The sequence below is a fragment of the Haliotis asinina genome, chromosome 7 (assembly GCF_037392515.1).
Source record: "Haliotis asinina isolate JCU_RB_2024 chromosome 7, JCU_Hal_asi_v2, whole genome shotgun sequence".
NCBI lineage: Eukaryota > Metazoa > Mollusca > Gastropoda > Lepetellida > Haliotidae > Haliotis > Haliotis asinina.
Genome location: NC_090286.1, coordinates 18,001,191 through 18,027,765, shown reverse-complemented (window position 1 = coordinate 18,027,765; position 26,575 = coordinate 18,001,191). Strand labels below are relative to the sequence as shown.

At 37.8% G+C, this 26,575-nt stretch overlaps 1 protein-coding gene across 1 annotated transcript in view; it reads left to right on the top strand.

The window, feature by feature from the left end:
- LOC137291108 (tyrosine-protein kinase SYK-like) overlaps positions 1 to 25,844 on the top strand; it is a 172,289-nt gene extending 146,445 nt beyond the window's left edge. Inside the window, exons 14-16 of the mRNA XM_067822390.1 lie at positions 1,883 to 2,023; positions 14,483 to 14,595; positions 22,570 to 25,844. Of these exons, the coding sequence (XP_067678491.1) occupies positions 1,883 to 2,023; positions 14,483 to 14,595; positions 22,570 to 22,651 (336 nt within the window). The 3' untranslated portion in view covers positions 22,652 to 25,844. The remainder of the gene's footprint in view (positions 1 to 1,882; positions 2,024 to 14,482; positions 14,596 to 22,569) is intronic.
- Positions 25,845 to 26,575: the final 731 nt, after the last annotated feature.

Here is a 26,575-nt window from a genome sequence, read left to right as displayed (position 1 = left end):
TAGCATATTTTGAGCATTCATTGTTCTGCCGTCTAAGAACTCTATGACACTTGGTGGGTCAAAATAGTAACTTATGCAAAAGTCTTATTGAGCTGGACAACTATCGAATACAAAATCAGAATGTACTGGTATCATACATTTCAGAAACGTACATTTCTTTTTGTAAATGATTTCCCCATACCTGTTCAAAGTTGCTACGGATTGCTCACAAAATGTTGATACCATGATAAGACATTAATGTTTATTATCATCATGCAAGTTAAATTTGGATATATCTTGCTTACTTTGATAATATGATAGTCATTTACATCTTTATGCATACACATTTGACATTCCTAGTACAAACAGGGACAGAGCAGAAACATGCAAACTGTTAGGATTCATTAGACATATTTTCCCAGCTATTTCACATAGCTATCTCAAAACCAATGTATTACACTAGCATATAAGTTAAACAGTACCCCAAATCCATTACAAACGAGGAAGGCAGACACAATTTATTTAACTACCTGTTTAGTTTCTTTGATAGGCAAAAAAAAAAGAAACGTCTTTAATCTCCTGTTATCCTTAATGGAAATAACATACTGACTGTTATGGACACAATTATGAGTTGGAATTATTTTTATGTCAAAGCTCTAATTTTTGTGTGAAAGTAAACTTGTCTACATTTAGGAACACCAAGCTCTAGCCATTGCTACGGGAAGAAATTCTAGTATTGGCACATGGACTTGAGATGTGAGCACATGGTCAGCTGGACTCTGTTGTGTTAGGTGTGAGGATTGGGAGTTGGAGTGTTGGCTTGATATGTTTGAGAATCTGAGGACCTGTATTACATATATAATAATGTCAATCATTCAAGGACTGATGAAGAATAAAATTCAGATCAGCTCTATTGAAGGCTTTGGCATTTTTGGTTGAAGAAGTTCATGACATGTGACTTTGAAGTTGAATTGAATTTGAACTGCAGACTGACTTGGTAAGAACTGAGCAAAGGATTTAGAAACTACACTGATTGCCCTTGAAAGTCTGTACAGTATTAGTGACAACAGTAACGTACCTTTCAAAATTAACAATCAGTTGGATATATTTCATATATTCCTGACATGTGGCAGACACATGCTGTTTATATCTGCAGTAGGGATGGTGACATGTTACAAAATGCAAAAGAATCCACTAAAAATTAAACATAGGAAAACACAGAATGCTACAACACAAATTCACCCTTGTATTGAGTAGGAGTGTATAAGGAAACCTGCTGATGTGATAACAAATACATCATATGGTTCAATTAAGATCTTTTGGTCATTGGTCAGCTCCGATCACAATATATGGTTCAATTATGATCTTTTGGTCATTGGTCAGCTCCGATCACAATATATGGTTCAATTAAGATCCTTTGGTCATTGGTCAGCTCCGATCACAATATATGGTTCAATTATGATCTTTTGGTCATTGGTCAGCTCCGATCACAATATATGGTTCAATTAAGATCTTTTGGTCATTGGTCAGCTCCGATCACAATATATGGTTCAATTAAGATCCTTTGGTCATTGGTCAGCTCCGATCACAATATATGGTTCAATTATGATCTTTTGGTCATTGGTCAGCTCCGATCACAATATATGGTTCAATTAAGATCCTTTGGTCATTGGTCAGCTCCGATCACAATATATGGCAACACATATCTCAAAATTCCAGTTCAAATCACAATATATTGCAACACATATCTCAAAATGCCAGCTCAGATCACAATATATGGCAATACACTGTTTGTTCAGAATACCCTTCCCTAATGAATATGCCTGAAAGTAATTTTACATACATTTATCATTCAGAAAACAAGACAAGTCTTTGAAATGTTGTTAACAATTGTTCTTTTCAGGCCTCGGAGGCTGGGAAATGGCCACTGAAGTGGTATGCTCCAGAGTGCATTTACTACTTCAAGTTTGATTCTCGGTCTGATGTTTGGAGCTATGGTGTTACGCTGTGGGAGGCCTTATCTTTTGGAAAGAAGCCATATCATGTAAGATACAAGAAAAAATCATTCTTTCAATTATCAAGATACAGCTTCAATGTATTGTATGTTATGATGCTTTAAATAAATATAGTAGTTTAAGAGATGAATAACAGTTACAATAACCTCTCTTCAATCTTGCCATACCACTGTTTTGGCTGCTGTCACACTTCATTTTCAGACTGTCAACAGAAGTCATCCTTTATCAACTGTTCACAGTTAGTTGTGCATCTCAACTACCCAGTAGGAAGATTCCTTGCTTTCTTTCCGTGTGTGCCAGACATAACATTTATGAACATTTTTCATCAGTGCACAAGCTCATATAGGTATTCTTATTAAAATAGAACCTAAATTTTTCTTTAGTTGCTGTATTGTTAATTCCAGTTCTCGGGTCCATGGGTGAGCATCCTCCTCCCTCCCCACCCCACCCCACCCCACATAAGTCATGTTAGCTGTAACAATTCACTTCTAATTCTATTATGTTGTCTTAGTTTTCCTGTTAGCTACTGGTATCATGTTATCAGAGCAATGTGACATCATAAGCATTGTGATGTCATGGGCAGAGTTAACAGTTAACTTCCTGGATGCCGAGTTTTTTTTTCAGGCGCACATTTTTGTAAGGTTTGAAAAGTAAACGTCTGAGATTTGCACTCGCATGGTCCTGGATCTGCGTATGGCTTTAAAGTTGCACAGAAATGTAGAATATTTAATTTCCTATCCATTGTTATAAATATAACTGCAACTACCTCAAGGGTTTGAGAAATAGACACTGCTAAATGTTGTCCAAAACTTTTGTGTGCATTAATAAACAGTAACTTCCTCCATTTTTTATCGTGCACCAATAAAAGCACTCATTTGTCATCTTTACGGAAAGTGTGAGTGAAGAAAATACAGCTTGATATCTGAATGACATAAGTGTATATGAAATGGATGTATGTGCTAATGCATAACTTCCTACTCACAAAATATAAAATGACCAGCAATAAATATCAAAAATCGATTTTCCTGTATGACACCAAACGTCAGCAGAGAGGTCATGCACGTATAAAGATAAGGGGGCATAACTCCGCTATGCTTTACACTAGGTCAATGTAACTCAGGACACATGGAGAGAATTTGCTGTGGATATGGACAGTTTATTTTCATTATGTTTTGTTAACTGTGAACCAAACTATTCCAGTACAAAGTTCCTCAATGTGAGAAGATACCTTTTGGTAGTTTCACAATTTGTATTAAAAGATGCCAATATACTACATCAGAAAGCAGGTAATAGCAATTTGGATGGACCTATCCGATACATAATTTAGTTCTTAGATTCCCATATTCTCCTGTTTTAGATGTATTTTGATAAATTTTGCATCATTATTAATGGAGTAACAGCCACATTTTCAAATGTAATGAAATAACTGAAAATAATGCGTCATTTTGTGACTGGTTTGCAGATTGGTGTATATCTAACCTAATTTCTACTCAATGTGTAAGAGATCTCGGCTTCTGTGTCAAAATTCAACACTTTTTAGACAAAAGATAAAATGAATGGCTTTACCACTGAAATAGTGTCTTGAATATATCAAGAATTTGCACCGTTTTACTACGTATCTTACTGTGAGCAACACGCTCATTGAATATTCATTAAGGAAATTTAGGACTTTTCTTCATATGATTATGTAATTGTTCATATTCATAAGTATGCAATGAAAGGTACAAAGTGATCAGTTTTTCAGTACAGAACTATTAGAATATGGACAAAAGGTTTGTCCAAATAAAGACATGACCGGGTTTATATGTTTATAACAATTTTCGTATAAATATTGTTTGAGTGAGATATTCTGCCATCTGATATGTTTTAATCGAATTTGAATTGACTTTATTATCTAATAAAATGATAGTGAATCATAAAATGTTTCTGACAAACTCGCACCTGGTCAGTCGATATTCATAATTGTCTTGTCTATAAAATTTTTCATCAGTATTATCAGTTTTACTTATATGTTGGAATAAAATCACTATTTATTAACCTGTTCATATGAAACTGCAATATTTATCCCAACGTATTCAATATTGTACATCAAAGTTAACTAAAGCACATGTTGCAGTAATGGCTACGTGTGATCTTCCAACACTTGTGTAGAGGTTTAAAATGTCGTATAATACACTTACTGAGTCAATTTCCATGTAAATATATTTAAAAAATCAAAAGCTTTCAAAGAATGAAAACGCATACCTTATATCCACAGATGATATGGTGTTGAACATGGATATATGTAGATACTGAAATCAGTTTCATGAAAAAATATCTGAACGCAAAATATACATCACAATACTGAAAGCGGAATGATATGGCCATTGTGTTTACTCTTGTTCAACTGACCTTCACGTCAAAGAAATTGCCTAATACGTGCAACAATGTTGACGTGACATCACTAACAGTGACAGGTTTCTTTCAAAATGGCGGCTTCGCTGACATGGGTACACAGGATTTTATGAGGACTCTTTCCTTGATTCAGCAATCTTTTGTTCATAATGTGAGATGTAAGTAATCAGAATTATTCTGACTATCTGTGTATTCTTATATGTTTTTATAGTTTGCATTGTAAATGATGGAAGAAGCCAGAAATGCTGACATGTACCAATGTCGTTCTGCGTGATTTCTTGCTACGATATTCTTCCCCTGAATATTCTAAGCGTATTGAGCCATTGTAAGCAATGATTACAGGGCTGGATTCTTGAAAATTTCCTAAAATGCTATGAGGTGTAAAATCGTTTTCATACCAAGTATATTTCGTTTCGTTTTATCTGGACTGTTGGTATTGCTGACAAAGACCATTTGTAATTTGATTCTAAGATGTTTGGGGAATTCAACGATGCATTTGTCGTTGCTGACTATGAAATACACATGATGTAATAGGCGCTTCAATACCGGCCTTCTCAAAACGTGATTTTGTAAACACTATCCAGTACGGCAGAAAGCGCACTTCAGCGTTCGAGTAAGTGTATTTTCAAAAACATCCCAACCGATTCTGGGTTCATCGGCGACGTTTCAAAATTATCATTAGTGGTTACATGAAAACTTGATATCAGTGATCATTAATATGCTATTTTTTAAATTCAATACTGTCAGTAATTATCCAATTTTTGCATTTCAAAACATATAGCAAATAATGCTCTGAATCGCAATTTTGTATAGTGTGAAAAATGGTGGCATTTATGATGAAGCCTATTTTGAAAGGCAATTTTAAGCACTTTAGCTTTGTCTGAGATAATAGTGGATGGTATCAGGAAACGAGGAATTTTCCGTAGAATTCAAAACTGTGAAGTATATATATGTGCGTGGTATATTTAGAATTTTATTGGATTTCAAAGTGAGAGGTGAAGAGGAGGGACATAAATGTCCCTGTGACATCCAGGTGGTTAAGCCTTACTGTTCAGTTCAGCTCAACCTGATGAGGGGGCTAGGATAAGGCCTGAAACATTGTAAAATAAACTCAAGAAGTTGCAATCCATAAAATTTGTCCTCTATTATTACTTCTAAGTGCCTTTGAAGAATTACTTTTCAATGACTTCAAAATTTCATTGATTATGTATAAATCACTGAATGAATCGGACATTATATACAATCACTGAAAATAATAATATTAGGCATACTCATTGTAACATATACTGTCCTTTTGAGTCAGAAATGGACCCATGAATTGCAAATTTTATCATTGTACAAAATTGCCACAAAAATATAAACAGTACACATGAATATCATTTACTAATACCCAACACCTTTCTGTTTTTTGAAAATTTTCTGGACGCCACCAAGAAAGTTGTTTAAGAAGCTATCATCATTGAAAACACAAAAGTTGTTATCTGTCGTGATGGGATGAAACTGCAGAAATGGAACAGCCAGTCATGGCGGGGGACATCTCAAAATCTAGGAGACCTGTCGCTTCCTTGTCTGTCATAGAGTCATAGTCACGACTAAAGGGATGACAAGTGGTGCTACAGTTGTTGGCACAGTTTTGCCAAATTTCATTCATGATTTTGTTCAGGGCTTGGCATTCATGTAATTAGAATACAACATCTCTAAAAGTAAAATTTCTGTAAATCTTAAGGTGCACTCATCATCAGATGAGGGACAGATATTTTACATCATAATTACAATATAAGGTATTCATAGATGGGTTGAGACAACAGATGCATTGTTCCTCAGTCTGAATAGTGCCTCAGTGTCCACTTTCGTTTTAGCTAACCATTCTGTGGATAGTGTACAACATTATCTTGCTTCACAACTGCTAGTCAAAGTCAGTAGGATTCATTGCATCACACATCCTTACTGTGTCTCTGTACATGCCTCCACGTAGTGATATTGATAGTTCTATTTTCACAGCTGAAGCAAATGCCATATTCACAGCGCTTAGATTTATTTTAAAAACATCTCATATATAAACAACATAATTTTTTCTGCCTTCAGGCTATAGAAATCTATATTGCAAGCATCGACTTTAAATTGAAATTATTGAATTATATAATGGTCCTGCTCCTGGCCATGTTGGAATTTATGGTAACAATGGCTGATTTTGCTGTGAAGACAGCACTCAACAAATCTCAACAAATCCTTACACACAAAGTGTAGTCTCTAATGTTGTTCTCATGATGATCACATCAACAATGTGAAACTGGTCAGATTTGAAGAAATGTGTGGTAAGGATCTTTAGACTTTTGTCTTTTTTACATGAGTGTGCGTGCGTACATAAGTGTGCAGAAGTGGACACCCAAGTAGGTATCAATAACTTACATCAAATCTAAAAAACTATTGTTTACACCTACTTGGGTAGTCAGTCCTCATTTGAAGAGTTCATCTTGTGATGATGTATTGGCCATATTAGATATTCTCACAAATTTGTGTTAAATGTTGACGATCCTCCATTTTGTATCTCTTGCCATGAAAGAATAATGGTCAAGCATGTCCTGCTTGACTGTATTGATTTTTACATAAATATTTAAATGTCAAACCAGTAAAGGATCATTCTATTGCTAATTATGATTTGATCATTGCTTTTTTAAAAGAAATAGAATCACAGGATAATTTTTGAGAACTGCTTTGTAAATAGATAGATATATATACTTTTGAAAAAAGGTAGGGGATGTTCAATTTTTTTTTGAAAATATTTAAGGAGATTTATCAGACTCAATGAATGTTGACATGATGTTAATGAATGTTTTCAGAGTGCATCACCATTTGCACTTCCCTACGACCATAGTTATTTGGAATGTAGTCACTTTTGAAAGATGATTGGTGTATGGCATGTATTTTGCATCTATACGATTTCATTTTAAAACAAACAACTAGAAACAAACACTAAGAAATGTGTGATGCAAGATGAGTGTCAAAATTAATGTTCTAAGTGATTTCTCGATCTTCTTGAAAAAATGTCAAAATCAAGAATGGGACCCCATGCCCGTGTATGGGGCTACTGCGTTGTGCACATGCATATCATGCATTGTGTTTAGGGGTGGTAATAGAATTCATAAGAAGTTTGTCCTTGAAACGTTTGTTAACGTTTACACTTCCTTTACACTACATACATTCATTATTCCCTACTTTTTTGGAAGAGTATATTTCAAATACAAGATTACTCAGAATACTTTAAAAACAAATACTTATGGACACAAGACTGGAATTACTGCATCAACATTATGCACATTTTCTATTCAGGAATGAGAGTTTGTATGGCATCTACTGTTTGTAAAGGAAGGGGGAAAATAAAAACCCTCGAAACATTATCTGCCTAAATGTAAAGTGAGGCTGGCAAGGATCAACAGCAATCAATGATTTGCATTTAAGAATTCTCATGTCTTGTGGAAGTATTCAGTCAAAGGTTGTGTTATTGAAATGGTTAATGTATTACATGTTATCCAATTGTGTATGTAGCATTGCACAGAGGAAATGCTATTTGAGTTGCAAAAATGTCAGTCAAAGGATTGACTAATAATACATTGATCGATTATTAACTGTTATCTTGTTGAGTGGATTTTTCAGAAGTGTTTATGTATGTAGATTTATTGAAGCAGATAGGAATAAGACCACATCTGATAGCTTATGCAAAAGCAACATGGTTTGTTCAAAAGAGTAGCAGATGATATGTTAATTGATTGTTCATTGTTGACTGACTGAATTGATTTTTTTTCGAAGAATATGAATATCATGAACCGATGGGATTTGACACAGATGTGATACAGCTGAAACAATCAGTTAAGAGATGAACATAGGTTATTATGATAACCCAAAATAACCCAAAACACTAAATATTATAAAATATCAAATCCTCACAAAGACATATGACATCACTCAAGTTTTCTTGTACAGGTTTAGATGTATGATATGTTGTTTCAATGTCTGGTTATTGATAGATATATTCCAACAAGGTAACGTTTGTATACTATACTTTTAGTAGATTTCAGCTGACCACCGTGACCTCTTTGATATCCTTTTCAGAGTTTGTTTTGCATGAGATAAGAGGTTTTCTCTTAAGTCTCCTGTGAAGATCTGTAGCAGTAGTATACAGAATGGGGGTATGGGACTGCAGAGGTGCACCAGGGCCTATGAACCTCCAAACAGCCACCTTGGCCCCCATGGTTATTGCGGGTCCATGGATATAGAAAAGCCAGGAACCAAGCTTTCACATGAAGCCTATCCTTAGATCTGATCGGGTCGTTTGTACCCTCTGGGAAGTGAAGAGGAAATACCACATATCACAAGCCAGATATAAGATATATAGACTGGAAGACACAAACAAAGACAACTTCCGACACAGTCGAAGTCTTCAAGACCCTGCTGGAGAAGTGTTTCCACGTCTTGCTCTGTGACCGAGAGAAACAAATCCTTGACTGCCTCGCCGCCATATCGGAACTCCCCACTGTCTTCGAATTGGACAACTCGACTTGCAAGTGCAGCGTTATCGACCACTGCATCGACAGCAAGAAATGCGTTTTGTGGAAAAACAAAACTGTGGACTACACACCCCAGGATTGCCTCATGTTGGAGGTTTTGGAAGAAATCAAGATCCATGACTGCATCCAGACCATAGAGAACCTGTACGACGACTCCTGCCTCCAGTGGTGCCTTTTGACACAAACTCTTCTTGACAGATTAGCAGACAAATGTCCATGCAAGAAGAAAGATTCTTGCACCTTCCAGCAGCTAGCTGGGAGAGCTGAACCACCACAGGGACATCTGAACAGTATTCGCCACACACCATTGCCCAAGTACAGCGGTCCCAAGGACATGGAAGTGACATTCCCTCTGTGCAACAAACACTGAAAAGCCATAGACATTCTGGAAGGAATCTACACATGCAAAAAGTTTGGTATAGCCAAATATTAAGGGAAGAACCGACTGTTGCTGTTACTCAATTCGCCGACAACTGTTGGTGGAGAAACGATTCTAGTGAACAGCTTCAAGATACGAGAAACAATTTGTGGCAGAACAGAATTGGTGGGTGGACCGTTCATGTGCAGACTTCGCAAAATCTGACTCTCGCCCATATGGAACAGGTAAGACGATTGAGAAATCAAGATGGCGTTCCCCTAGCGCATGTACTTGGTGTCTCCGGGTTTGGCCGCATGTTTCGGCATTTCTGTTTTCTTGCCTACCTTTCGTACAACTGGTATGTGGGCCGATGTGCTGCAGTGCTTCCATTGGGTGACATTCAATAGCAACACACAGCCACAAAAACAACCAATGATAGGTTAGTGTCTGTAGTATACAGCTAGAAACAAATAGTCCCACCAGGGACACAGAATAGAATACCTCCTGCATCTCCAGTGATATACATTCTGCTACGATTGCAAACTGTTTTGCTGTATCTTTGCTAAAGTGGCCTAGTATACTACGACTAAAGGCTAGCAACATACAAATCATCCACCTTCAGTTGGTGGAACCTGTGCAGCACATTGAATATCACACATTATCTAGAAGTTTTGCAGCATGGTCAATGGTCTTACCTGACACAACATGCAAGGTTTGCACATTACATTATAGTCTATCCTGAAAAGTTTTTTGGATGTCATATCTCATTGGTAATCACTTCCACCTACCTACATTGGGAAGTGGGATTATTCCTGTTTTGTACAGATGCTAGGATACTAAGTATGAGAGTTGCAAATAGTGGCACATCGAATTGTGGAATGAGTAGCTGACAGAGAAAAAGATATGTATTCAAACATTTGTAGGTTAATGTTGTTAAAAGACATCAGTTGTAGTGTTATGACAGCCAAAATATGGTTTGTTGCAATGATTTAGAAGACCCTGCATTTTTAGAATTATTCACAATTTACAGTGTTTTACAGTTTTCAATTTCCCTTTCTCATGGGCTTCTCAGTCAAGGCAGTCTCACATATAGATGTGTTACAAAACTGTGGGAACTTGTCACATCTTTAAACTTACACTGTCTCACAAAATAACATGGCCTCTTAAATACCCCTTGATGCCATTGCACAAAACAACCTTAGCACAAGGCTACCTTAAGCCTATGTTAGGGTATGTGAGTTATGGTCACTTTAGCACTAAGATCGCTTTGTACAACGGCAATCTGAACTTCACACTGTAGGGATGTGCTCTAAGTGCATGAACATGATGGTCGTTATTACCCCACATAACCCAAGCAGTTTGTGAGGTGCTACAAGGTTAATAACCATATCACTTATCCCTCCCAGTACCCAATTTCTGCCACAGGTTGTAAGGAAGAAAATCTGCCAGAGCTTCCCAGTAGGTGGAAGACTGTGGAAGCTAAACCGAACTATCATTGATGACCTTTACACCATCCTCCACCCTTGACATCTCTCCATCCTTAATACCCAGAGTAACACTGATATCAATACTTGGCACATGCTCAGGCACATTGTTTGACAAGTTACTTATAAGAGTCTAAGGCTGGGACGGATCCAAGTATTCTACCCAGATACCCAAACCCCTATTGCCGTACCCTACCCGTTATTTTATTTTCTGACATCAAATTTGTAAGAAGTGGCAATTTATTCTTCAGCTCGGAGGCTAAAATATTGAGTTTTTCAATATCTTAACCATGTATTATATTCAAGAGGTGGCTGTAGGTATGTCCAAATCTGCACATACATTACCACCTTAAATCATGAAGAATAGCATATTGTTTAATCTATTAACTGCATGGTCATAACGGGTCTGGATACCGAGATAGGTACCCAGATCCAGTTCATTACCCACCCATCCCAGATATCTGGGTTACCTGTCACAGCCCTAACAGAGTCCTTAATACCTTCATATGACATCCCAGACTTCTACACACCAATGTTTCTTGTTGTGAAGAAGGATTCAGTCAAGCTGAACATAATTTTTATCATGAAGATTTTTCAAGTATCTACATGTGCTGAACTTTCCAGCTCATTGAATGGAATATTAATGAAAGGCCCTCCCATTTTGCATTTCTATGGCCCAATGGCTATTTACCAGCCTTAAGGAACTCATCACTCAGCCTACATAAACATTTGCATACAACCCATTGTAGTTCCTCAGACATTTTGAGACAATGACTTCACTTCATCCAGTCAATACTTGACATTCGAATAGTAACACATGGGTGTTTAACATTCCGCAGGGCAAGATGCCCATTCCCCCTTTCAGGTATACTCAGATACAGTGACATGTGCCTTTGACACTCAAACAAACAAGATCTGTACGACAGTGGCAGAAGCTTCTTTTACATCAGGTAAAGGCCTCATAAATGGAAGGCTCAACCAGTGCAGATGTTCTAACATTTGCACCTACACACTACAGATCTGAGATGTATTTACCTGCATTTCTCCATCACTACCTCCAGCGGTGTCTGATAGAGTCTCTTTGAATCTGTACACAGCCACAAACAATCTCTTTGTCACTGTATCCCAAGAAGATTTGGAGTACATCTTCTTGATCAGGGTTGTGGTTGCGTGCTGACAAATCCCTTCACATCAACAACTTGGAATTTGATGTCCAAAGGACAGAATGTTACATATTCCCACTAACAGGACTCCTCTCCTTCCTTGGTTTCTACACAAGCACAAGGCAACATAGAAGATAATTTGTGCTTTTGGTTGTGCCCTTTTGGCAAGCCAACCTTGCAAATCTTGAAGATGGAATCCACTGACTCCCTCTGAAAGACTCCCTCTTGATCCAACCATCTTCATCAGTTTCCTAAGTAGGTACATCTTCATATATATAGAGATTGTTATATATTGTAGAGATTGTTGCATATGTAGAGATTGTTGACAGCCAAAGGATACCTCAAAGAAAGTTGCAAAGGTGATCACATCAAGTCACACGTTTACTTTTCAGTCATAAATGTAAGAGATTTGAGGCCTTCCACAATAGCTACTTCAGCACAAGCAATTACCAAATACCCTTAGCATCTAAGTATTTTGAAGAACTTGAAGATTTTCTTTTTGTTTTGTTTATTTAGATCTAGAATTAAGTTGTCCTTCAAGAACTTCACTCCTTTGTAAAGTTTAGCAGACCAGTAAAGGTGTTTTGTCAACTTGCATTGGAATTAACTGTGATTTTGAGACACATGATTCCAACTGAAAACAAAATTCTTGAGGACATGGACATCAAGTGCATGGGAAAAATCATGGCAAGGTCTTCTCAGGTCTAAGATTGAATTTTATGGGAAAGAACAAGTGGCAGGTACAGCCATATAAATTGTTCACAATTACATCATTGTAGTCCATCCAGAGGTCTGATGATTTTGAAATATCATGCTCTGCCAAGTCATATACCACACAGGTATCTTTTATCTGGCTTTCTACAGTCTTCACAGTGGAAGCATCTTGTACCACCACTGCTTTTTGGTGATGCTCCAAGAATTGTACAATGACAAGGGTATTCATCTGTTTGGAACTCTGGTTCTAATCCAGCAATTATTAACGCCTTAGATATATAGATAGAATGTCACTCCAATTGTTAATTACGGATAAAAAGATGTAGAGCACAATGGTTGAGTTTACTTTCAAGGTTTTGAAGTATGGCAGGAAACTGGTTATCTACTCAACAGGCAAACCATGCACATATTTGTTTACTGTTTCTCTCAAAAACAACCATATGAGTGAATCATGAACAAAGTTTGAAACATTACTCTCATTTGTACCTTGACTGTCACTGGCCATAGTTTATGGAGAAATAGCACAGGTCTTTGATGGAACAGAGGCAGAATGGTAACTGGAGAACTAATGAATTAGCCCTTGTTTACATTGTTATAGGTGTCTGCAGAGCAAGTTTCAACTACTCGCTAACAGGGACTGAGAACCAATAGTATCTTGCATTCTGATGTCTTTTGGGCATTGGAACTTAGCAGGATGGCCTGAATCTTACCTCCATTATTGATCCTTTGACGAATGATATGGTGAGAAACATTGTAACTTGGAATTGCCCACTCCCTCCGTGTTTGTGCAAAGTATTGCTAATTAGTTTCCAGATGCAGCCTATTACAAGTTGAGCCCCCAATCTGAACCAATATCCAACAAATGAGGCCTGACTTCTTGTGAACTTATAATATAATGTTGTTGTCTTCCTACACACCAGGGCAATCAGCGTCCCAATGTCCAAACCTTGGCATAAGTGTGTAAGGTGAGATGGCATAAGTTGAAAAATCTTAAAATTAAACCATAAAATGTATAGTTTTAATATGTATCCTTTCTCACATAATGGATTCCCACTTAACCTGTTCCTTATGAAGACTACTGAGATGTTCTCAGGCAAGACACTGAAGACATCTGGGAGTCAGATGGTCGACTTGAGCAAGACACACATTTTACATGAGCTTTTAGTGGTTGTCTACTACAGGAGATGGAGCAGGGATGTGTGACAGCGATGTGTTATTAATGGGTGAAATTTTCAGATGGTTTTTTGGAAAATGTTAATACACCCTGGTAGTAGCCCTGAAAAGAATATCTCCTTCCAGTCTTACTTCATCATAACATTCACAATCATTTTGACTTACACAGAGATTCTCTGTCTTCTCAAAACATTGCTGGAGATAGAAGCTAATGGGTTAATCGGTACCCCATCCTATGTAAACAAGAAGTGAATGCTGTTATGTGGTAAGTGATGGTTCTGGACAGTAATAGGATCTTTAAGGGCTCATTTATAATAAGAATAATGACAGAATAAGAAGAAGAAATGTTGCAAGAAGTAGATAACCACTGTTCTTAATTTACCTTATTTGAAAAGATTAGCCTATTTCACTGAGGCACTGGACTTCCCTTAGGGCAGTTTTATTAGATGAACTTTTCATGTTGTCTGAAAACTTTACATTGTCCCAACATTGGAGATGCGGTGACCAAAATGGCAAGTAAGTGATGGAATAGTACTTCTTTGTTTCAACTTGTTTATGTGCTCACCATTATGACCACTGTAACATAACTATAGTTCAACTCAAGGAACATTTTACCCAATCATTTAACTTGTTGCAGAAAATGAAAGGTCAAGCAATCCTTGAATTCCTGCAAGATGGTCGGCGCCTGGAAAAGCCTGAAACATGTTGTGATGAAGCATATGACATCATGATGGAATGCTGGAAGTTTGAGTAAGACATTTTCAATGCATTAGAGCTATCACTTGCTAGTGGAATATAAAGGTCTTGGCAATTCAATTCTTGGGGCTTGGGTGTTCAGATGGTAAGATTGTTCTGCTTAACAGTCTACAAACACCCACATCTTGTATCATATAATGTATTAAAATGACATTTTGAACAGTATTTTTGAGGCAAATGAATATTTCATGTGAATTCAAAAAATGTTTTGATAGTACATATAAAGTGAAAGTTAACTTCCGCACTTGCACAAAACATTGATTTGGATCTGTAGTTGGTCTGTTGCATGATTAACTAGTTTATTATCCCCTCGATCATTTAGAGCTAAGCAGGGGTTAGAGTTTTTATGAGCTTGCTCCGTACATACATATGTACATACAAACTGGAATATTTTAAGAACCATTGACTAGATTTTTCTTTTTCATATTTGGTACCTAGATTCATCACATTATCAGAAAGGTCACAGGTTTGCTGACCTAGACATTCATTTCAAGGTCACAAGGGAACTTTACTATTTTCCCTTAGTCAGCAAGATATCTGAAGAAACGTTCTCCGGAGTTTCTTCGTATTCAACACCCAAGGTTTGTAGGGAAGGTGCAGGAGCCAGTTTATTTTGGTGACCTTCACTTAATTTTCATGGTGACATGTTGAAGATTTCATCAAGCTGCATGTTAACCTTGTCAGCAAGATACCTCAACAACCGTTCACTGGATTTTCTTTTCATATTTCACGTCAAGCTTCATCCAGGGAAGATACAGGGCACAATCAAGTTTGATGACCTTCACTTAATTCTAACTGTGAGACTTTGAAGACTTCACCAGTTAACAAACATGTAAAGATTGCCAGCATGATATCTTAATAACCTTTCACTGGACTGTCTTCATATTTGACACTAACTTTCATCTAGGGAAGGTGCTAGGTCCAGCTGATTTTGGTGACCTTCACTTAATTTTCAAGGTCATGGAGACATGAAGATTTCAGCTTGTTATACTGCGTGTAAAGATTTCAGTTCAGTGGATTTTCATCATAGACTTTCAAGACTTCCCTTGAATGTTTTTCATTAAGCAATTTCTATGTAACTATTTTTGCATATTGAATACACTATGACATTCCTGTCAAGGGCAAAGTGAGTCTTGAAATTATATGTGCATTCGAACAACTACCGAGCAAGATATCAAGAAAGGTTGACTGGTCCTGTTTTTGTTGACATTTAACTTCATCTTAAATTACAACCTTCACTTTCATTACTTTTTAAGTTTGATTTTATAATATGCGATGGGGGATTATGTCACCTTAGGGACAATGCTCGTTGTCTTTCTGTAATGTTATGAGGTAGTAATGGCATCTTTAGTCAAAAGAAAAATACATCAACAAGTTCATGCATGTGTGTAGGATTCTGCAGAAAGTCACTAAACAATGTCACCTGAGGACAAGCATCAGATGACCAGTATTTCCATGCTGTTATTGAGAGAGAGAATATTGCTTAATGAAGCATCAGCAATTTTTCAACTATTTGTGGTGGTGTTATGTTGTTCTGCAGCTGTGATACCACTGTGAAACACCACACCTCTTCAATGTCCAATTCAATGTCTCATTTCTCTTTTTGATGGAATGAAGGATGAAGTCACAGAAATGTGATAGGTATGTAGTCAGTAATAGAAATCAATCACCAACTGAAATTGTGGCACAATACATATTTTCACTAAAACAGGTGAGTCAGTGGAGATAGGATTGAAGCACAGTTACAAAATAAACACATTCAGAAAAGCTGTGGACAGATTTACTTGGCATAAAGATTGTGCAATATATATTGGAGTCGAAAGGGCAGTTAAGGATATGCAATCAAGCAAACCACAACAGTCCTCAAGCAGATGAACAGGGTGAATGACATATGACTGGAAATACAAGACAAGCGCAAGTATGTGCTTTCAATGCAGCAGACTGCATTTCACCAAGAGACATTTACACAAATAAATGAAAATTGATTCATGAGCCAGGATAGGATATATAACTAGAACCTTTGAAAGCAGACCACAAACCTTACAGAGCAGACCACTTCTAAGGGAATAGGGCAATAAAAGTTGAAAGAGACAGCACAGAGGTCAGAGCAAGGGACAGTCATATCTTGTTGAAATTGATGATGCCTCAGAAAGTAAGTATGATGACAAAGAGGAATAATTGTGCACAGTATATGCTGCCATTGACGTGGGTGAAAGAAGTGTATATGAGTTATATATATAGAGGGAGCAGAACAGGAATTCATCATAGACAATGGAGCTGATGTTTCATGTTTGATGTTGCACTTAAGATTACAGCCAGGCCACATTAATCTGAACAGTGCCGTTTTTCATTAAAATCTTTCAGCTTGCTGAAAGAAGTGCAGAACACTACAGTAGTGATACTTCCCTCTCACTTGATAATCCATAAATAAGTTGAAATTTGAGGACTAAAAGTAGCACTCTGTCGAAGGGTTTGGCTTACCGTTTTGGTTGCACTTTCATCAAACTTTTTATCAGGGTATAGGAAAACAAAAACAGCACTTTTTGTGAATGAACAAACAAGACCAGATGTCTTTGAGAGTAAAGACGGAATATGTTAGTGATATGGTCAATGTATATACAGCCGGATTAAAGAAGTGAAACAGTTAGCTAATCCATCACTGATAATTGATATTTGGAGACTGAAGAAGCATCAGTTAATGAATCAACAATTGAAGTGTGTAGTAAACAAGATTGGTTTGGTTCGCGTTGGAATCAGGTTACCCACTAATGTGGCCTGACTGTATTTCGGTGATATGAGACCCATAAATAGAATAGAGAATGGAATAGAATAGGTCTTCAGCAATCCATGCTTGCCACAAATGCCGACTATGCTTGTTTTTAGAGGTGACTAGCGGGATCAGATGGTCAGGCTCACTGACTTGGTTGACACATCATCCGTTCCCAACCATTTCAGATCAATGCTCATGTTGATCACATGACTGTCTGGTCTAGACTGCAGCCGTGTAGCTGGAATACTGCTTAGTAAGGCATAAAACTAAACTCACTCGGTCATATGACGACTTGCATGTGAGATATGATGCCACAGTTAAGTGTTAATACCCCACTTAGACACATTATACCAACCAGTCACTGTTGTATTAATTAATGCAGAGTGCCTGACAGGGACCACCAAGTAACACAATTTAGCATCGTTTTGGTATGACTTGGCTTGGGATCAAGTCCGTGAGCTTCTGCGCTCTGGGCATATGCTCTAACCACTACACCATGGAGGCGGTCAAGTCTGTTGAGAATATTATGGAAAAGTATCAGGGATATTTGAAAAGGAAGAAAGAATTAAGGATTTTAAGCCTGATGTCATGATACAGTCTGATACATAGGACAATTATGTTCTGATTGGACATCCTAAAATATAATTGTCCCAAATCTGACAAGTCATGTGCATATGTGGGCATTGCAATGTAAAATTATCAGGAGCTGAGATTTAAGTATTTTTGACTCATCAGGTGAATACCCACAGCTTAGATTGTGAGAGAACATCTCTATTAAAAGCTTGTACGAGTATCAACAGTTGTCATTAGGAATTTCAACAGCTTCTAATGTTTTCTCAAAGATGTCTTGGTTAATATCCTGATGGGTACAGAAGCGGAAGCCCTGAAGCTGATCAAATTCAGATTCATGATTTGCCAGACTGTGTGCTGTGGACACCGCATTCATCACAATGGTGAATTACTATGAGATGTTCATAAAAAAAAAAAACATGTATATGCTCCTATCCCCACGCACTACCAACAGGAAATGTAGTGGTAATGGAATACAGAAAGAAGTGGAGGCTTTCAGGTGTAAAGCAAGTAAAGCAAACTGTGAAGTGATAGTATCTTGGTCCATTGTTGCACTCATCATATTTGTAAATTGGCTTCTGATTACAGAACAGTATGGAAGATAGACTGGAGCAACCACTGACTTATGAATGACAAACAGTGACAAGCTCAGAGACTTGCTTCAAAAATGAAGATTCATGAATTGATATGGAACGAGCTTCACACTGGTAACAGTCCAAAAGAATAATGATATTACCGTATCATCCTGCAAATAGATGCTTACAAACTTCCTTCTCACACTGCAACAGATGAACATTTCTGGAGAAAAACCTGCACATAAGGCTAGATTTTCCATGTCCAGATTGGGAGAAGCAAGTTCAACACAAACAGTAGAAACTGAAGGAGACATGATGAAGACACAGGACAGCACCATCTGTGATTTCCAGATGACTGAACCATGTGAGGTAATAGGTGAGTCAAGAGCTCACAGCACTACAGCTTGCAAGTTGACGATATCTCTGGAGTCATCAACACTGATCCAGTGTAGATCTACAGAGGTTTCCTGGTGAACTCATCACACAGATCTTCAGTGTCTCTAACAGGAAACCAAATTAAGAACTTCCTGGGGTTACAAGATGTGAGAGAGACAGACAGACTGGGATACACATAGCAGTTGATTCCAATCATTCTAGGGTGAAACCTGTCGTGTTGTCACAACCTGAGAAGTTCACTTCCTGTAGTTCAGCAATGGTAAGTGCTGACAACTCCACCTGAGAGGCTTGTGCATGGTAGCATGTTGCCTAACCTTCAGTTATGAGTTTAAGGTGTAGAAGTGCAGCCATGTTGTGAGTATGATGTCATATAAGCTATGATGCTAGTTGCGAAACCATAGGTGGAAGCATTTATTATTATTATTATTATTATTATTATTTTTTACAGATTAGAAATGAAATGCAGCAGAGAGGGTTTGGGTGATCCTGGCACAGTCAGGCTGGTAAAGTTCATCATCAGCTCAGGGCCCTCGCCCCCTCTACACGCAGCCCAGACAGCAGATGGGACTTCTGCCAGGAAACACTGCCTAGTCGAACCCACCAAGAACTTTCCGGAGAAAATGGAGGCTCCCCAACACTGCAGCCTTCTGCATTACCCAGATTGTCAGAAGGGCTGTGCTCCCGGTGGAGAACCCAGGCACTCTCCTGATCAGCGCCAAGAGATCAGACGGTACCAAACCAAGGGCACCGAGAACAATGGGGAGCCTGACGACAGTGTACTTGGGATGCAAGCGAGACATTTCAAAGGCGAGGTCCGCATATTTATCATGCTTTTCCTGAATCTTGCCAATCACATTGCTGTCAAAAGGCACAGAAAATTCAATGATATATATAATTTCATTGGTTTTATCAAAAAGTACAAGATCAGGTTTGTTGGCTGGAATTCGTCTCAGGCTGTATATTGGCTTGTTCCAGGGAAGTTTAAAAGCATCATTTTCCAGGACGCCCTGGACATGTTCAGGGTCGTACCATTGATGGACTTCAGAGTCAAAGCCACAGGCATGGCGGAGACGATAATAAAAGCAGCGAGCCATGCCATCATGTCTTTTAAGATATGCTGTTTGTGCCAAGGAAGGGCATCCACTGACAAGGTGTTGGACAGTCTCTGTAAATTCATTGCAAAGACGACATTCCATATTGATATTTTCTTTAAGAATCACATTCTGGCGATTGCGAGTGGGAAGTGACTGGTCCTGAGCAGCGAAAAGGAAGCCCTCAGTTTCACATTTGAGACCAGCCGACTTCATCCAGGCGAAGGAATCGGTTGGATTGCTGTTCTGTTCTACACACTGCATATACACACGATGCAGTGGCTTCTCAGACAGCTTCTCCACAAAGCACTGACTCTGGGCAGACTTGGTGAAAGACTTCACCTGGTTTACTCCCATCACTGTACCGTCCAGCAGTACATCGCCATCAACAAAATCAACTTCAAATTTCAAATTGTGTCCAACAACCTTGGTACGTTTAAAATAGCTGTGGAATTCCTTGCTTTCATCATGAGTCTTGACGTGCATCACCAGAGGATCATCTGATAAATAAATATGTGCAAAAGTACACAATAAAATTCTGTCATGAAGAGCTTCCACATTAATCAAACCCTGACCTCCTGAATTGATTGGCATATATAAACGATTAAGAGAAGAACGAGGGTGGTGTGCTCTGTTATCAGACATGATCCTTCTGGTCAGGCGGTCAAGACTCTGGATGTCTTGTTTTGTCCTATCAACTACTCCAAAGGAATAGGACAGGACTGGCACAGCAAAAGTATTGGTGGCTTTGACTTTGTTTTGGAGCATTTAGCTCTGAACTCCAGATTTTCTTTAAACGAGATTTATACTCGGCCCGAAGTTTATCTTGAATCTGGGCATTCTGGAGCTTGTCTCGAACTTGCATTCCAAGATAGGTGTAGGCCTGATCTTCCACAAGATGCTCAATAACTCCTCCCCCTTGTGACTTGACCGATCCATCATTAGTTACCTTGCCACGTTTCTGATGAACAGTATTACATTTGTCGAGTCCAAATGTCATGCCAATATCATTAGAGAAGGACTCATATTATTATTATTACTATTATTCCCACTTTTTGGTTACATTTCCATCCTTTTAATAGCAATACATATGCATAATATATATGTGCTCATAGATGTACAAAGGGCTGTGTCTCGTTTTAGATATACTGAAAAGGATATATACAAGGACATCATAAATGTACATCATGCAAATGTAAAGGTTATGATGTATGTAAATAGCATACATACATCATACCAGGTTAACAAAAAGCGTATGTAGAGAAAAACATGTATCAACATGGTTTCAGGTGAGTCATTACATGAAGAACATGCTGGGGATTCAATGAAGCCTATCTTAAATAACAACTTATTGTTACTGATTTTAAACTGAAACCATCTTAATTCACTACTTTGTGTACATGGTTTTGCTGTAAGATGAACATTCTTCCACTCAATATCAGTATATTCTTTCTGTAAATGATCTTCCCATTTCAACAGTGTTTTAAACTTTGTAAATGTTGGAACTAATGAACCCAAATAAAACACTGAGCAGCCTTGTTTATTGGTTATTATTGACATGTTGTAAAGCAGAATGGGTCAAGAACTAAAAGGGATGATGCTGATTTCCTGACTCCTTCATAAGGCAGAAAGTCTGTTTTGATATCATATCTTTTTACAAAGTTTTTATAGTCATATATTTTTCCATCATCATCTATCATATCTCTAAAATATGTTACACCCTTTTTGTGCCATTGCTGTAAATAAATAGGTTCACTCCCAATGCTAGTAGCATTGTTATACTAAATGGATTTTGACATCTCCTCACCACTTCTGTTTTCAACGTTGTCACAGCTATACACATATGTACCTCCTTCCAGACCCTATTTTGAATGTTGGGAATAGTGTTCTTCATAATATAAATGGAATCTGCTGAATAAAGTACAAGTATACCTTGTTATAGTTAAATTCTGCAATATTATCATAGTCAACATCAAAAGCTATACAAGTAATTAAAACTGAGTCTGTGACCAGTCTAGTTTCCATTCTTTACAGAGCTTACACCTTGTTCTCTTTTTGGACCCAATCCAAGTCAGTTTATTTTTTTCAGCATTAACCTTTAGTCCAGAAAATCTTGCAGAGGAAGATAATATATTCATTGTTGCATAGAGGCTTTTTTCTCATCCATCTAAAGTTAGTGTAGTATCATCTGAAAAATATTTGGTGAGGAGAGATAGTATTTTCCCCATTTGTATTCCATGTATATTTCCATTGCTTCTAATCATGTTTGCTAGAATTTCTGCACAGAGTATAAATATATACCTCTTGATACTTTGAAAAATGTTCTTGCATACCCATTTAGTTAAACACATGATTCAATATCCATAAAAAGTACCTTTACCCATTTCTTAAAATCAGGTCTTAAGCTGAGAAAATAATAGGTGAAAACATATATAACAGCTATTTTCAGATCTCTCTAACTTTTGAAGAGCAATGTTGATGACAACTTTTGACATATTTCAGTCCAAGTGAAATACAATATGATGGTGTAATTTTTACCTTTATCTGTTCCTTTAATTCTTTTCAGGAAAACTCATCGTCCATCATTCAGCCAGCTGAGTCTGAAAATGAAAGGCTTATATGAAAGCCTCTTAGCACAAAGGATGTAATGGGAAATGGACCTCCAGCACAGCAGCAAATATGTCAGACATTCCACTTTTGTTCTTTTGAACAGTTCATTGATGTTATTTCTGTTTTTAGAAATGGTTACATTGCCTCTGAATAAATTGTATGTTCTAATTAGATGCATGCTAACATGGCCTGACTTTATTTAAGGCACATGCACTGTCTCTTATTTCTGTTTCTTGTATGCCTTGTCACGATACAACAGGGGATCTAAATATGAGCTTATTAATGCTCAAAGTGTTGTGTAAACTAAAATGACAGAGCCCTGTACTGAGACTATGAACTGTTTTGTTATATTTTTTCAGAATCATCTACTGGTACTTTGCCATGCCAGCATGTGACAGATGCATTTGCTTGACAGCCTTCTACATATATCTCAGTATCCTGTCATCTGTTTCACTATGTTTTAATTGGCTCCAGTGTTTTTCATTTATATCAAATAGATGATTATAACCATATTGTTTTTGTGTTTCTTCTTGTGCCAATGTGATTTAGAATTTGATAATAAAGTGTAACCAAGACCAGCTCGGCTGTATTTGAGCCTGCTGTGTATATATTACAGCCAGACTTTCAGTCAGTTTGTGAAATGACTGTTTTGGTCAGTCCATAATACAAGACTTTCTGCTTGTCTAAATAGTGAACTGTATTTCTTAAGTCAGTTTAGATTTTTCAATGTAATTAATCATATCAAAGACCACATACTATATTTGGTGATATATGCTTGGAAAGGTGGCTCTCAAGAGTTAACCCAAATATATCAAGTGCATGAGGTTTATGTTAAATACAGATCCTCATATCTTGGGATGACTTTGTCTCACAAACAAATAGTATACTTTTTTTTTCAAAAGACTGATCTTTCCCAAGATGGAATTTGAACTTTTATGCAAATGTATTTCTCACCCATCAGAAAAAATCCAAATCTGTTGTCTCATGTCTTGGTTTCATCCACATCTAAACTTTTTGAGGACATGGACAGGATTGATGATAAGAAGAAAGAGAAAGATATCAAGAAAGATATTATCATTCAAGCAGTACAGGGACTTCATAAATGGGCACAAAAATGTATAATTCCCCTGATCTGCCTGCTTAGGAACATGGTACTCCAACAATTTCATCACTGCATCTTGCAATAACATAACCCTAGAATGAAAATTAGTTCAAAGAACCTACTGATGAGTCAGAGTTGCCAAACACACTGGGGCCATGCTGAATTCTATGACAGACATCTTGTGACAGACATTGTATCTCAGTGAAAATGAAGTCCATTTGAGGTGATTAAAAACAAAATGCAGCTATTTGACTCAGGGTTGAGGATTTATCTGATCATGGAAGTATCTGATCTCTGATGTATATCTAGAAGTAGATAGTAATGAAGACCAAATGTCCTTTACAGCCAGTGCTGGTTACAAATGGTTTGAAGGACCACCAGTCATTTGGCTGCATCATCCTGGAAACGAACTTACTTAACTCCACATTCCTTCTTACCTTGATTTCAATAACTTTTTGCAGAAACACTTGGGATGCGCATGTGGAAGATTTCATTGCTCTAGAATTTTTGTCCTTGGAAGAAGTGCTTTCACATGAATCAGATGGAATCGAGAGTGGAGATCGGACATCTATATAACTGAGACACATGCAGTCATCTAATATGCTCTGTCCTCATTGACATTTCCCTTCAAACAAACTGATTCAAACACATCACTGTACCATATTTCTAGTGACTCCGGTATTGTCAGTCAGATATAGTGGATCAACTAGCTTGGAAACGTTTCTTGTTTCAGTCAAATTCTGCCAAATGTCCAGATTTGAGTGTGAGTATTTTCTGAAAATCCCAGTCACAGGATGGAATTTTAGAGCAAGTCCTGTCTGCCATTTCTAACTCCATCAACAATTCTGGTTGGAGCAGATGAATGTTTGTTCATTGAGCCTCGTAATCCCGCTCTAACTGTTCCAATTGTTAAAGACCTGTACACCCCCTAAGGATCATAAAGGGCTCTTTGACTTATCAGCTCCTGGAATCGTAAAGCAGTGTTTGGTGGAACGATTTGTTAGCTCACTAAGGACCATAAGAGGGGCGTTTGGTAGCAAAGACCTGTCAGCTACCTCACCGTGAAAGGGTGTTTGCTGTTAAAGACCTGTCTGGTCCTTTAGGATTGCAAAGGGGTGTTTTGTAGTAAAAAACATATCAGTTCGTGAAAGGGTGTTTGGTAGTCAAGATTTGTGAACTCAGGAAAATAGAGGTGTGTTTGAAAGTAAAGACCTGTCAGCTCCCATGGGATCGCAAACGCGCTTTGTAGGAAAGACTTGTCAGCTCCTAAGAAGCGTAAACGGGGGTGTGCTGTTAAAGACTTGTCAGTTCCCCTCGAGTCGTAAAGAGACTCTTGAAAGTGATGTCATGTCATCTCTTTAAGGACCAAAGAGGTGTTTGGTAGTAAATACCCGTCTGCGCCCTTGGATAGTAAATAAATGTTTGAAGCTAAAGACGTGTCAGACCAAGAGGATATAGCTTGAGAAGGGCTAGCCAATCAGCGAGACAGCAAGACCTCTGTGGTAATTGCTCCTCAGAGATCGACCGTGGCCGGAAAGCTGGACTCAACCAGGAAACGTTATGAGTTTTTATTCAGGTGTGTCATTGCAGAATGTTGTCACTTTGTTTTCATTTAGGGTTGTTGACGGTATCTGTTTTTGACAAAGATTCAAAGGTGGCATTCAAGGTTCTTCATCTTACTATGTAGTTGTAAGACGTTAAACATCTATTACCGTAATTAAGACATACTCGTAATATTTAACTAAATATTACCGACAGGGAACTAAAATTCTGACCTTCATATCATCACCTACAGGTTAGTTTTCTTATATTCCAACACACCAATAACACGTGCCATCTGTTTACATTGATGTTCTGCAAATACCACCGAGAATGAAATTTCTTATTTATTGTTGTACGGTAATATACGAAAACACATGCCACAATACAAATGTAAATGTGTCGTTCAGCCTTTGCTAATGCAGCAGTCCTTCAATGGCTTGCAATTCTTGTAAAATATGTTTGTTTTATACAGCTAAATAAAATTGCTTGATTTGTATTGCATGGCATTATAGCATGCTCCTCACTGTAACGTCAATTTAGTTGTAAACAAAGCCTATCAAAATACTGAATTAAATATTTCATACCTTTATGCTAGTTTATTATGATGTTTTGTGTACCTACTGTCAAGTCACTGTCTTAATGACTCAAAGAGTGGATGCATTCTGGTTGGCACTAAACAACGGCGCCGAGAGACGAATATTTAAAATATACCAGTTGAAAACGCCATCATTCCAGTCTCTTCCACTGTAAAACATCTTGGCATTACAGTGGACCTCTCACTGGACTTGCACATCAACAACCTTACGAAAATTTGCTTCTATAAATTAAGAAACATTGGAAACATTCACAAATACCTATCCACAAGCTCTGCGGCAACTCTCGTCATCTCACTGGTGACATCCTGAATCGGCTACTGCAACTCACTCCCAGCAGGGGCCACGATTTATCGAAGTTGCAGCGAGTCCAAAATGCAGCTGCCAGAATCGTAAGCCGGGTCAAACTATCTGAACATATCACTCCGGTACTTAAGCAGCCCCACTGATTCCCCATCCAGCACCGAATAATCTTCAGAACTGCCTTGTTTTCAAGGGTTTTACTGGCCAAGCGCCCTACTATGTAATTGAATTGATTCAGCCATACATCCCCATGAGAACATTACGATCCAAGGCCAAAGCACTGCTTGTGCACCGTGAAGGTCCGACTCCAGCAACCCATGCTTGCCATAAAAGGCATCTGTGCTTGTCGTAAGAGGCGACTAACGGGATCGGATGGTCAGGCTCGCTGACTTGGTTGACACATGTCATCGGTTCCTAATCGA